Source organism: Schistocerca piceifrons, chromosome 4 (genome assembly GCF_021461385.2).
Source record: "Schistocerca piceifrons isolate TAMUIC-IGC-003096 chromosome 4, iqSchPice1.1, whole genome shotgun sequence".
NCBI classification, from domain to species: Eukaryota; Metazoa; Arthropoda; class Insecta; order Orthoptera; family Acrididae; genus Schistocerca; species Schistocerca piceifrons.
Genome location: NC_060141.1, coordinates 706,148,179 through 706,163,085, shown reverse-complemented (window position 1 = coordinate 706,163,085; position 14,907 = coordinate 706,148,179). Strand labels below are relative to the sequence as shown.

The 14,907-nt window shown below is 39.8% G+C and overlaps 1 protein-coding gene across 1 annotated transcript in view; it reads left to right on the top strand.

Moving 5' to 3' along the window:
* Positions 1-6,169: 6,169 nt before the first annotated feature.
* The window catches only part of LOC124795341 (esterase OVCA2), a 36,555-nt gene continuing 27,817 nt past the window's right edge, over positions 6,170-14,907 (top strand). Inside the window, exon 1 of the mRNA XM_047259328.1 lies at positions 6,170-6,434. Within this exon, the coding sequence (XP_047115284.1) occupies positions 6,357-6,434 (78 nt within the window). The 5' untranslated portion in view covers positions 6,170-6,356. The remainder of the gene's footprint in view (positions 6,435-14,907) is intronic.

Here is a 14,907-nt window from a genome sequence, read left to right as displayed (position 1 = left end):
TAGTAATGACTAATCGTACACTTCAGCTTAGGAGAAAAAGCGGGGAAATTGAAGCAGTTGTTGATGACTTTAATAAAAGATTCATCAGGGACACAACAGAAGAGTTTTACACGGTGCAGAACGTTGTGCCCACTGTGCGAAGACTTCTGCCAGTTCTTGACCAGAAGATTGATTGGATCGAGTACAACATCTCTCAGAAAAGTGTTGAAGCCCATTGGTTTCGTCTGGAGAAAGGCTGAAAACAAGAGGACTTTATTATTGGAAAGTGGCAACATTGTGCATTGGCTGTCCCAGTTCCTCATCGAGCTGAAAAATGTGAGGGAGGATGGCACAGAAATTTATTTGGATGAATCCTGGATGGACAGGAGGCCAGTGGGCGGCAAATGCTGAAAAAAAATGTTGTGGGCGTTACTGCGTTGGGGAGCGTTTTCGCAAGACTAATAGTTGGAAGTGTGTGTTCTAAAAACGGATTTAAAGTTCTGGGCCAAATCAACCCAGGGAGATTACCACTGGCAGGTGAATTCTGCTAATTTCGAAAAATAGCCCTACACAGTCTGTAATAATCAGGGACAATGCATGTTATCACAGCAGACAACTCAACAAATGGCCCACCAAATACGATAGGAAAGTATCTATGATACAGTGGCTGCAGAATAGAAAAATCCAGCGTGATCAGAGTATGACAAAGGAGGCTCTGTACGCCCGGATTCAGAAGAATAGGGCGGCAATGAAGTTGTCGCAGTTGACATAACTGGCAACAAGAAAGGGCGGCAAAGTAATTCGCTTGCCACCATTCAATTGGGATTTGAATGCCACTGAGTTAGTAAGGGCAAAAATAAAAAGACTCTTTCGGGAGTGCAACATTACAGGTGACATGTCATCTGAAAGTCTGTTGACTCTTTTAAGAGCTTGTTTTCAGGCTGTTACTGAGGAAGACTGGAAAGGTTATTGCAGAATGGTACAACAGCTTGAACAGGAGTGATGGAAATAGCTATTGACAATCTCATTGTCGACGTCGGCATTTCAGATACCAGTGACGAGTAAGAGAAAACGATTATGTGCGAAAGTGAAACTGTTAGTGCATCGTAATTATCAGAAGCTTCAGCAAAATTGGCCTGTTTCATTCTTGTTTTAATATACATTTGTGTTGAAAGTTATTATAGCTTTGCTGAATTGTGTGGCATCCAACAACTTAAAAAAACAAAAACAGTAAGTTATCTTCCATTCCTAGTGTCGTAAATTGTTCTCTTACCTACTTCGAATTCCGTGTTTATTTTAATACGGTAACTGATAACGTGGGACCTTAATGTCTTTATTTAATATGTCAGTACAAACAGTTCGACGCGCAAGTCGCCGAAGTGGTGTCAAATCGAAAGACTTGCACATGGCGAATGGTCTACCTGACGGGAGGCCCTAGTCCCACGACATTTAATTTAGTACAAACAGTGATCTCAGTTTTGATAGCACCAAGAATTTTACAGACGGTTAACTCTGTCCTACACACAGCTGCTTTTGTGGAAGTTAAAGAAACACGTTTTTGTTGCCTGCACTGTGCATGTGCAGTACATGGAGACTGAGCTTGTTCCCCTCCCTATCCCACCTCTCCCCTCAGCAGACGTAGTGATCGCTCCTCGATGTCCCCCCCCCCCCCGCTGGGTGATGATAGTAATAAAGTAGTTCACATATACTACTTGAACGACAGTTATTGTTTGTTCATGAGTTGCAAAATACTAGTCGAAGTGTCGTTTGTGCCATACATGATGTAACACCCCACCCGTCACTTATCTGGTTTTGGTGTGTGTTCACCCCAGGTAATTGACTAACAGATCAATAGAGAGTGCAAAACTGCCGCAACATAGGTTAATGCAAAGAAAGTAATAAGGCCCTGTGACTCCTGATTGAACTGTTGTGGCAGTGTTGACATTAATTGATTCAGAATTGATCCCTTTTAATTAAAAAGGGATGCACATTGATGTTATATTCAGCTATTGAACACCAGATGCAAATGTTGAACATAAAATCAATTAAGAAAGTGATTTGGGATTTCAACTACTTGATTGAAAACAGATGCAGTCGATTAGCACAGATTTATTTTAACTCACGACCTTCAATCATCACATTACATGACTCTCCTATCAGGCAGTGGTAATAAATTGCGTTTGCGTGGAGTAAAGCGCGATAAATCAAAAGTAATTCCTATCGACTGATCCAGGCGTAATGCGAAGTGCAAGAAGAATTCTACAATACATGGCCCATGAAACCCTCATGGAAACTTTGCCGACGTGATCCAACAAATTAATCAGTGGCCAGAGCGGGCGCAATATCACCGAATTCAGCGTGGCAGAGCGTCGTTGTTGTGTGTACGTCGGCCGACCTCGTGGTGCTGCAAGGCTGCGCTCGTCTATTCACTCCTAGCTATCTTGCTCAGTACATAGCTGAACCAAGCTCAATCGTTCCCTTTTCTGAGTCCTAAACTGCAGAGATGCTCACTCTTTCTCAGGCAAGCTGAGTCAAGAACGCCACGTCCGCACTCTAGGCAAGCTGGGAAGGGAAGACTTCTACGGAGACTTCTCACAGTCCACTCTTCGCCTCAGTTTCCCCTCCAGCAAAATCACTTACGCCAATTGCAGCGCAAGTCGCATTAATTACGTGTCGCTTCCCAGCGCCGACCAATGCCTGCTCTGGGAAGTGAACAAATTCCCACAAAATTTCCCTTCTTCTCAACTTCTGCTATATAGCTCCTCCCAGGCCATCCATCAAGGTTAGCGTCTGCACAAACACCAAGTTTTCTGGAATTCTGACTTCCAGGAGAGTACTTCAAATTCCTTGGTCCTATGTTCCCATCGGAGGTCAGCGTATTTCATGCTGTCGCTCTTCACCTGATTTACTTCAGGCTCTGCGGACCGTGAATTCACCGTGAAGTTGCTGTAGTCATGAACACGCATATTTTGACCTCTGTTGACCGCTCCACCGTAGCTTTGCGCGGCTTTCTTGCATGTTTCACAGAAAACGGGATGACGGACGTGTATCAACAGACGTAAAGTTTCCCAGTACATCAGCATGGGGTCGAGGTCAACCACCCATGCTGTCACTCATCTTAAGGCGCCTGGAGGCCGCGCCGCGTTACCGCTTTCTCAGAGCTTGAGCCACCCTAAGCTGCCTATTGTCGCTTCCCTTCGCCGTTCCCCATCCGGCCACGGTCAATTCTAAATACTTCTTTGGGGTAAACTACTGTCCAGTAAATCGACTCGTTTCCACAAAGTTTTCATGTCATGTGAATTACTTTAAAACCATCACCCGACATTAATTATTCCACTACATCCATACTATACCCTCTACAAGATGCATTGTGCCTTGTCAGTCATTTTGTTCAGCCCTACTGTTCGCTCAACGTGAGTTAGGTGATCTTTAATGACTTCATCCATCTTACAGTGATTGCAATAATTACGTGCAACAAAGTGATGGAAAGTCTTTCTACAGATTCCTGATAAAAAAAGAAATGAAAGTATTAATGTAAAGTTTGTCTTTCAGTGAGTTAGTTGTACTTATTACAATTGAGAAACTTATTATTTCTAACTTGGCTTTTGTTATATTTAGATATAAACAGTGGTTATTAGTGGTATGAGGGCAAATCTTGATGAAATATTTAGAAAAGAAGGGCCAGAGCATTTAAATAGAAGTCATGTAGTATTCACTGATCATTTTGTATAAAAGGGCTTCAGGAACGAGAATTTACTAAGCTAAGAGTAAGAACTGATTGTAAAGCAATAAAACGGCCATATTTAACACTGGTCCAGTGATTTGTTACAGTAATGCTGTTATATATAACATTCTTTACTCCTCGTTTGAGTATTTGGCCTGGCTCTGTTCCGTCAGTTTTGCCCAATAGGAAGGAAAGTAATTTCAGACCAACTCCAAAGGAGAGAAAGCGAGAAGAGGAAATGGAGCAACAAGAATCAGTCCCTGACGTTCAGGAAAAAAGTGTTAAAAATGTTTCCATTAATATTGCAGAAAAGAATATTGAGACAGAAAGGAGTGATTCGTGCTGTGGGATCCAGGTGGTGTATTTTAAAATGCAAAGTAATGAAGTGAAGCACTGCTAAAATGTGGCAAGCAAGATTATCAATCTACAGGAAATTATGAAAAACAGGAAACCTAAGGGAAGGAGGTAAACAGAACAAGACAGGAGCTGTGCTTTGGCTCCTCAGTTGTGTTCACCAAAATTGTACAGGTTTTTGCTACTCCAAGAACAGTGAGGATCTAGTTGCAAAATTCAGAGGTTAAAGTAGGTATCAATAACTTAGTGCTTGTTCTGTTACAACTAAAAGCTGAAAAAAATGAAACTAGAGGGAAAAAAATGCATCATTAGTATTTGATGAAATGTCACTGTTGATCTACAGTGCACAAAAAGACTTATTCGAAGGTTTTAGGAGACACTGGTGTAGAAATTTGTAGGGATTCAAAGTTAACAGAGCGCCAGTTATGTGATGAAGCCATGTTAGTGATGGTCAATTTTAAGCAGATAATTGATTATTATTTGTCCTGAGAAGTCATGCCAGGGAAAATAATAAAAGATATGTTGATAAACATTTTGGTTCAAATTCAGGGTAGTGGTCTAATACCTTAAACTGTAGTTTGTGAGCAAGGTACAAGTAATGTAAAAATGTGAAAACTCTTAGTGAATAGCTCAGAAAATCTATTGAAGTGCATGGAGAAAATGTATTTTTTTTCCTATGATACTCGCCACTTACTCAAGTCACTGAGAAATAATCTCAAGAAATACGACTTTTAGTCGAAAGGAAAAGTCTGTAGCTGGACTGACATAGGAGAATTTCATTAAAAAGACTCAAGAGTTATACCTAGACTTGGCCCCAAGCTCACAAAACTATGCAACACACTCAATCTATTATCACCAATGAGGATGTGTTTTACAGTGAGAACCCTAAGTCAGTCTGTTGCTTGTGGTATTCAAGTACATATGAGATTTGGTTCTTTGCCACCCTCAGCTGCTGTTACATCTGATTTACTGAAATGTCTTATAACGTATTTGACACTTTCAGTTGATCAAAATGTAGCAGTACCAAACAGTATAGAAACTCACTTATGAGTGGTTCTAAAAATTTACAGAAACTGTAGGATATTAGGGAAAATTTAAAGCAGCTATTTGTGCTGAATAATGGAAAAAAATCCACGGTGGTTCAAGATTGGATTGATAATGTCACTTCTCTAAAGCCCTTGTGGTCAGAACTAAATGAAAGGTTTAATTTTAAATGTCTTTTTGCCAGAAGAGTGACACAGAATTCCTAGGGTACCTGCCTTCAGTGACTGGATTTACTGTTAAAGATGTGGTCATTATTTAGTCTAATTTTACTTTAATCTCTGCAGATTCCTGAGACAATTATTGGACAGTGTACTCAAAAGAAAACTACAATTATATTACAAGGACACACATCGCAAAGGGCAAATACACATGTATAAACACCTCTGTGCTTGTCATTTGAAAGGCAAGACCCGCAAGACATGTCAAACTGCCAAAAATAATGCATATGTGATGCAATAACTTTTGTAAGACGTCAATTGTAAGTAGTGATACAGTCTCACATTCAGTTATCTGACAAATAAAATTGTTTATTCCACAGCAAAAATATTTTCTTTATACGAAGAGTCCCAACTTATGATTCTTTAAATGCCGCCTTCTGCTCATTACTTTACGTATGAGAGCCATATCCAAGACATCTCGTACATCATTTCATGCGTGTATTAAGCGCTAGCGATCAAAATATAGATATCAATTCGAGTTGCTAGGTGTCACCGCTGTGCGCTGTCTCATGCGAAACTAATGCATTCTTACTATTATATTTATAGGCTCTGAGGGCATATTGAAAACTTTTCCACTACAGAGTTTGTGGCGTACTGTGCGATCCCTCGGCGATAAATGGCATCACTTCAATTTCGAATATAGCTCGTTTTAATAACCATGTATGGCTACAATAAACTTACCGAAGAATAACTTATGTATTCTAATCCTACCAATTTTGTAAAATTATGTAATAATACTTTATTTCTGTTTGTAATTCTCTTTCCCTTAAAGGCGTCAGAGGGCTTTCCCGTTTTTGGAGCTCCAGTTTCTTTGTCACAGTAAGGGACAACATAGCTTTTGTGGAAGTTCTTTGCGTAGTTCATGTTATTTGTAAACAAAAGCCTTAAATTAAAAACATTAGGATGTAGATAGCATGAGAGATAAGGAGTGTAACAGAAACTTTTAGTAAGAAATTAAACTGTTGTATAAGTCCGCAAGGCGTGCTTTTTTACGAATTTGTAGTGCTGACAGTTGTTTGTATGGCAAACATCGAAGGATGACGGAAGAGTCAGCCACTACGCACTCTCCGAAAAAGAAACAGAAGATGTCACAGGAAAACACCAATAAATGGAAAGTGAGTCGTTAAAATGCGTGGTATTTACTTGTATCTTTAGAATTTTCAGCAGTACAGTGGCATTTGATTTTGAGGAGTCCTGTTTGCCGTGGTATTGCCACTTTCGAAAAATTTATGTTCCAGTTCAGTTTTGTTGAAGGAAAACCAACACCATTTCTCTTTATTTTAAATGGTGATATTGATTAGATGTTTGTTTACGGGTGTAAATCTGACTGTTTGCAGAGAAAATTGACACACAGGAATCAACATTTCATTAAATCCTAATATCTTGATTAGATCCTAGTGTAGTAAGTGGTTACTGGATGTGATTTAAGTACCTATATTTATTTATTTATGTATTGACTATTATCCACGTTTAAGCATTAAAAATGCAACTGATGTCGTCTTTGGTATACATGAACGCCTCGCCTACATATATAGAATTAAGCCAACAACATACATGGTGTAAAAGTTTAGATCATTACTGTCTAACTGCAGAAGTGACGTTCGTACTGTACATAGTATTGCCAATATATCACCTTACGTAAGTGCAAGTGAAACAGTATTAGTGTTTAAGGTGGCCTTTATGGCACATTTTGAACTCTTCAGTGTATAAAATGCGTTCTCTCCAAGCCATTTGTGTGTGACGTTTTTGAACATACTCAGCGACATATTGTGTGCCTGTACTGGCACCATGAAAAATAGTTTTATACCCCTTTATTTGTAACTATTTAGTGTTGTCCTCAGTGTAGTAATTGTGATGTTGATATGCTGTTTTAGGTGTGTGTCATGTTGATGGACGGTTTATCATAGTTTATGACTGTGTTGGTTTTCTTTTGGATGTGTTAGACAGCATAGTATAAACAGGTACATAAATGTCTGTATTTTTTAAGTTTTCTAAAATATAGACTAAAAGACTCATTATTTCTGACTCCATGGATGCATCTGATTGCCTGCTTTTGACATATGAGAACTTTCTTTGCCTTGTGGGAATTCCCACATAACAAGATAGGGTAGGTCAAATGGGTGTGGAAGAAGGGATAGTATGCATTGAACTACAGCTTATCACTAAAACATGACCGAAGTTTACCTAATAAATATGTAACACATGCTAACATAGTCCAGATGTTGTCAGTATGACTCTTCCATATTAAATTAGTCAAAATAGCTGCCAATAAGTTTAGCTGAAGCACAGTCATTGTTTTCTTTAAAACATAATCTAAAAAGCTGCTCTGTTCTTCCATGAGGTTCATAGCGCTATAGACAACAGCACTCAAGTTGATGTCATGTTCCATGACTACAGGAAAGCATTTGACATAGTCTTGCATTGCTGTTTAGTGAGGGGGGGGGGGGTGGGGGGGGAAGAAGAGTTCACTGAGTATCGAACCAGATTTGTGACTGGATTCAAGACTACCTTGCAGATAGAACTTGACATGTCATTCTTAATGGAACAAAACCAATAGACCTTAAAGGAGTTCCCCAAGGAAGGGTGACAGAACTGTTACTGTTTACAGTGTACATAAATGGTCTAGAAGAAACTGTTGCAAGGTCCTTAAAGATTGTTCACGGGTAATAATACGGTTGTCTGTAAGAAAGCAGAAATGCCCAAAGGCAGTATCGATTTGGAGAATGACCTACAGAGGAGTGATGAGTGATGTAGGCTCTGGCAGGTGACTGTAAAATAATAATAATAATAATAATAATAATAATAAAAGGTGACATTCAGCACATACATAGGAAAAGAAATCCACTGCCATACAATTACACTGTTGATGACAAGTTGCTGAAAGCAGTATGTACTGTAAATTTTCTAGGAGTAGATATCCAGAGTGACCTTAAATGGAATGACCACATAATACAAATATAGAGGAAAAGCAGAGGCCAGACTGAGATTCATAGGAAGAATCTTAAGACTAGGAGGACTGGCATTAGCGAACTATCTAGGACTGCTACCGGTCATTCTGACCGTTTAACTTTTTCTTTTTTGCTTTCAGTTTTGCATCTACATCGGTATTCAGCAACCCACCGTAAGGTGCATGGTGGAGGGTACCCTGTACGACTACTTGTCATTTCCACTCACAAATAGAGTGAGGGAAAAACGACTGTCTGTATGCTTCTGTAGGAGCCCTAATTTCTTGTATCACCTCTTCGTGGTCCTTATGTGCAATGTATGTTGGCGGGAGCAGACTTGTTTGGCAGTCAGCTTCAAATGGTGTTTCTCTCAATTTTGTCAATAGTTTTTCCTGAAAAGAACAATGCCTTCCCTCCCTGGATTGCCAGTTGAGTTCCTGAAGCATCTTTGTAGCACTTAAGTTTTGTTCAAACCTACCGGTAACAATTCTACCAGCACTCCTCTGAATTGCTTCACGTCTTCCTTCAATCCGATGTGGTGCTACGAATCCCAAAGAATCGCACTGTACTCAAGAATAGGTCTCACCAGCATCCTATATGCGGTGTCTTTCCTAAAATTCTCCCAATAAACTGAAGTCGACCATTTGCCTTCCTTACCATAGTTTTCACATGTTCGTTCCACCTCATATTGCTTTGCAATGTTACACCCAGATATTTAAATGACTTGACTGTGTCAAGTTGGACACTAGTAATACTGTGTCCAAACATTACAGGATTGTTCTACCTGCTCATTTGCATTAACTTACATTTTTACAACTTTAGAGCTAGCTGCCATTCATCATACCAACTGGAAATTTTGTGTAAGTCATCTTTTATCTTCCTATAGTCACTCAACTTCAGTACCTTACTGTGCACCACGGCATCATCAGCAAACAGTCGCAGACTGCTGCCCACCCTATCTGCCAAATCATTTATGTATATAGAGAACAACAGCTGTCCTATCACACTTTACTGGGGCACTCCTGGCAATACCCTTGTCTCTGGAGAACACTCGTCATCGACGACAACATACTGGGTTCTATTATTTAAGAAGTCTTCGAGCTACTCACATATCTGTGAACTTATTCCATATGCTCGTATGTTTGTTAACCGACTGCAGTGGAGCACCGTGTCAAAGGCTTTCCGGAAATCTAGGAATACGGACTCTGCCTGTTGCCCTTCATCCATAGTTCTCAGTATATCGTGTGTGAAAAGGGCAAGCTGAGTTTCACACGAGCAGTGCTTTCTGAAACCATGCTGATTTGTAGACATAAGCTGCTTAGCATCAAGGAAGTTTATTATATTCGAACTGAAAATGTGTTCAAAGATTCTGCAGCAAACAGAAATTAGGGATATTGGTCAGTCATTTTGTGGGGCCGTTCTTTTACCTTTCTTATATACTAGAGTCACTTCCACTTTTTTACAATTGCTTGGGCCTTTTCGCTTGGGTGAGAGATTCGTGATAAATCCGAGCTCGATAAGGGCCAATGCCGTAAAGTACTCTTTGTAAAATCAAACTGGAATTCCATCAAAACGTGGTGAGTTATTTATTTTCAAATCTTTATGTATCTTTTCTACGCCAGGTATACTCATTTGTATGTCATCCGTGTGGGAGTCTGTCAGGTGGTCAAATGATGGTATGTTTGTACTGTTTTCCTGTGTGAACAATTTCTTGAATGTGATATTTAAAACTTTGGCTTTCATTTTGCTATCTTCAACTGCCTCACCAGACTGGTCAACAAGGGACTGAATGGAAGCAGATTGTCTGCCAGTTATTTTGCTAAGGCGTGACAGTGATAGTTGTTCTATGCTTTGCACATGGATCTTTTCACAGACGCATGAATCTCTACTAACCTTCGCTTGTCGTCGTTTGTGCATCCCCTTTTGAACGTAGAGTGCAACAGCGTCTGCTTCCTCAGCATCTTACGAATTTCATTATTAAACCATGGTGGGTCGCCTTTATCCATTTACTAGACATGTAACTCTCCAGGCCACGATTTACAATGTGCTTAAGTTATATCAGCAGGGGAAATACAGAAGCGTCTGTTTCCACCCATCTGCTTTGACCCATGACATCACAAATATGGCGGAAATGACCATACACTACGACTCCAATATGGCGGCTATGACGTCATTACGTAAACATGACCACAAACACGAAAATACATTGAAAAACCAACACACACACGTTCCACAAAAAACCTAATGAAACTAACAGGACAAGCGTGGGAAATTGGGGGTTTTGGGTGGAGACAAAGTAAATATAAACAAATTTAGACACACACCACCATACCAAACCACACAAAACGACGAAAAAAACCAACACAAAACTCCCCAAATTCCACTAAACACAATATCCTCTGGAACCGGACACTTCCCTTGACCTATATAGGTCAACAGAAACTACCGATATCAAATCATAAAACCCAAAACTACAACCATGTCCATAATCATCACTACCTCAAAAAACAGCAAATTGGAATTGAACAATTCCCTTGACCTGTTATCCTTACGACATCTCCACATACAGCCGTCCCTGGTCCGAGATGCTGGAACTTTAGTAAGCCTCATTTCTTCACGACATACTGAACACTTCACGACTTCATCCAAAAATCCAAATAGTTGAAGAAATTTTATTAGAGACAACGCACTGTCCCCTGTCATCGCTGACAACCAAAAACCGTTGACCTTGTCAGTCATATCCATACCTACCAAAGACATAAAAAAGCAATTTACCAAAATTCACACATGATGAACAGAAAAAAACTACAATAACGTCAAAATAACAGAACTAAGATTGTCCAATCACTGAAAAATATTCCGCTAAAAGCACAGTCTCAATACCACACACGTGCAATGTTATCGTGCAAATGAACCCCATATGCTACATAACACACTACCCATAAACACACCTCCAGAGAGAACCACTGACCGCAACAATACGCCACCTATAAACACGCCACACACGCAAACTAAACCAAAAACATCACCTAACATACCACCAGAGAGCACCACCAATCACATCAAAACAACATCGACAAACATGCCACTCTCACAAACTAAATTCTGCACCGTCGTGATGTCACACACCACAACAGCAAGCGGGTCAAAGCCGACTCGTGGGATCGGATGCTTCGGTCGACCTTCAGCAGGTTGTCTTTATAGGTCAGTACTGTATTATGCATGTCGTACAAATGTGTTATGCTTAAAAACTTGTACAGAAAGTGCATCTAATTAAATAAAAAAGATTGAAGTAAAGAATACCAATTTAAACTAAAATTACAAATGCAAATAAATGTATTAACATTTTTTTTTATCTGTGCAACTTGCACTTGGTCAAAGCCCCAACAGGTGATATACATATATGTAGTACCAAAAAGAAAGAAAGATGAACACAAATTGCTGTACCAATAATGAGAAAATAACATTTTTTCTCTGTGACATACTTTCAGTCAAGGCCACCATCTTCGTCAAAACACTTTGCACACATGTACTGAACATTTCCAGCACATGGACTACGTATGAACTTCTTGCACTGCTCACACAGATTTTTAGTTTTATTCAAACTTTTGCATCCTCCTATATGGCAGATCTTCCGTACCAGTACCTTACATATTTCAGTGTTCACAGTGAATGTATGAACAGGTCCTTTCCTTGATTGTGCATACACAAAGGAGAGTTCTTCTGTTAGTTTGAAAAGAAACATTTGCCAACTAACTTTTTCTCCTGCTGTCTCTCTAAAGGGTCCAGGGAAGATGTAATATGTTGAAAAACATGTGCATAGGCCATCTGCGGCAGCCAAACTTGACAGTGTGCAGATGAGACATCCAGTCCTGAATATCAGCTCCAAATTTAGTGGAATTGTAGAAGCCCACAGTTTCAGTGAGTTCCTACTGTGTGTTGTTCATCCACTGCAACTGACTGGCGGATTGTGCTAAGTAGAAGAACATTTTTCTTGGTGTTTGCCTGATTGGAAATAATTTTTGTGTTACCAGTCATAAAAAGATCCGGCAGCATTCTTCACTGATGGAGGAACTTCTCTTAAGGTTTTCTTCAATGTACCCACCATGATTGTGTCGCTATGCTTCAGGTGATGTGCAAGGTGTTTGCCTCTGAAGACATTGTCATATGTTACATTTCTTCCTTTCGAAGTGTAAGGTTGCGTGAGATATGTAACAACATGCTCTGCAACAGGTATATTAGTGGCTCTCTTACTTTGTTTACCAAAGTAAGGAAATCCATGCACCATATATTTACTACTGGCCTCTCCTGCAAGGCAGAATTTCGAACCAAATTTGTCTGGTTTATTACTCATGTGTTCTGCATAGCAGCACCGATCACTGCTTGGATAGAGCTGCTCATCTACAGCTATAAATGCACCTGGTTTATAGTTCTGGATACAGTTAGCTAAAAATAAATTGTTGACCGGAGTAGCTGCCGCAAAGCCATCGGTCTTGAGTCTTTTGGCATAAGCGTGCTTGTCATCAGACTTGATAATAGCATGGCTTCTGTGAACTTATTTCTTCCCACAGCATGAGAAAAAAATGGCGGTCCCTACACTTGGAACCACAGAAGTTTCAGGGGGAAAGTCTTTCCTCCATACACTTCACTTGCCTACATTACACCTATGGCATATTCTAATTGGGCAATATCAAGTATCCGTTTGTGGTCCTTGAGAATTTCTTGGCGTCTAATTTCTTTGAAGTTTTTTAATGTTCTTTAGAATATTATTGTCTATTGACACATGCCATACACTCGCGAAACACCCTATTAGCATTATGTGGTGGCCCAGGAGTTTCTAGTAACACATTGTGATGCCCTAATTTTCCAGGTGCATGCCCTGGTGCAGTTAAAGTCCACACTGTTCTGTCGGCTGCAGTCTCTGCACTTCTGAATGCTGAGATGGATGCGATTTTTTCCGTTGTTTTCCTCGGCTGCAAGTAGGAATTAGTAGTATCACTAGAATCGAAAGTGAGAGCTTTGAGTTATTTGCATGTTGTTCTGAAAATTCATCTTGCGAGTCTGACGATTGGCCTTGTTTTGTTTCAAGGGGTTGATATTCTGTGTCAACTTTATAATCTTCATCATCCACCTCATCACATTCAAAAATATCTTCTTCTGTTAAAGCTGTTCATGCAATTCAGTAATCCTTCATCCGAATGAAAACACTGGTGCGCCATAATAATGAGGGGGAGCGCTAAACTTCTATTGAGCACAACAGCGTATTGACAGAGAACAGAAACTAAAGCATGTCCACTCCTCCACGAAATCAAGTAAAATGCAGAGAGAGAGAGAATGTGATCATAACAGTGAAATAAAATAAGCTAAGTGGATAAAAAAATCCATTTTTGCACCTTTACAGACATGAAACATAAGAAAATATCTCACCTGTAAAAGATATCTCACTGGTCATACTGACCGTCTGCTGTCCTTTGAGGTAAAAATGTTTATAATTCATTCAGGTTTTGTAATAGACATTTGTCTTTTACAGAAATTATAAATCACCAAAGTACATCAAAACTTGTGAAACATGAGGACCATGAATTAAAACATACGCTGTTTATTAAATGTTAAACAATGCTCCCTGGTCAGACTGACTGGTACGGTCCTTGTGGTGTTAAAGAAATATAATTAATCCACTAAAGAAGTGGCTTACAAGGTGTTTGTTCAACTGATTTTTTTTAGTTTTGTTCATTAATCTAGGGTCCTTACCAGGCAGGACTGATAGAAGAGATAAAGAAGTTCTAATGAAGAGAAGCATGTTTTGTCACAGGGTCATTTAGTCAGTGAGAGAACTTTACGGAGATAGTCAACAAACTCTAGTGCCTGGTGCTACAATAGCAGCATAGTACGTCACGGAGAGGTTTACGATTGAAATTTTGAATGAGTGCTTTCTAGGAAGGGTCTGACAACATATTGCTTCCTCCCACATTTATCTCGCAAAATGACCATGATGAGAAAATTCAAGAAATTAGAGCTGATACAAAAGCTTAGCAACAATCATTTTTTCCACAGATCATTCGCAAGTGAAACTGAGAAGGGGGGCTCAGTTAGTGATAGTAGCAGTACCCTCCATCACACTCTGTGAGGTGGTTTGCAGAGTATTGATGTAGATGAGATGACCCTTACTTTCCTGCTTTAATGTTCCTATGTCTCCAGAATGAGATTTTGACTCCACAGCGGAGTGTGCACTGATATGAAACTTCCTGGCAGATTAAAACTGTGTGCCGGACCGAGACTCGAACTCGGAACCTTTGCCTTTCGTGGGCAAGTGCTCTTGCCTGCCAAAAGCAAAGGTCCCAAGCTCGAGTCTCGGTCTGGCACACAGTTTTAATCTGCCAGGAAGTTCCTATGTCTTTTTCAGCTGTAACAAAAGTTGTATCATATCCAGAAAGTGTGGATGTACACATTATAATGCTCGGTGAGTCATGTACTTATATTATGAAGAGCAAAGGTCATAACACAGAATCATGTGGCATGCCCTGCATGATTTTCAAGACATTAGACCTCATATTGTTGAACTGAACAATTTGTTTTCTGTCATTCTGGTAGCATCTGGTAAGAGGTAGCTCTGAGCCTGTTAAACCATAGCAGTAGAGTTTTT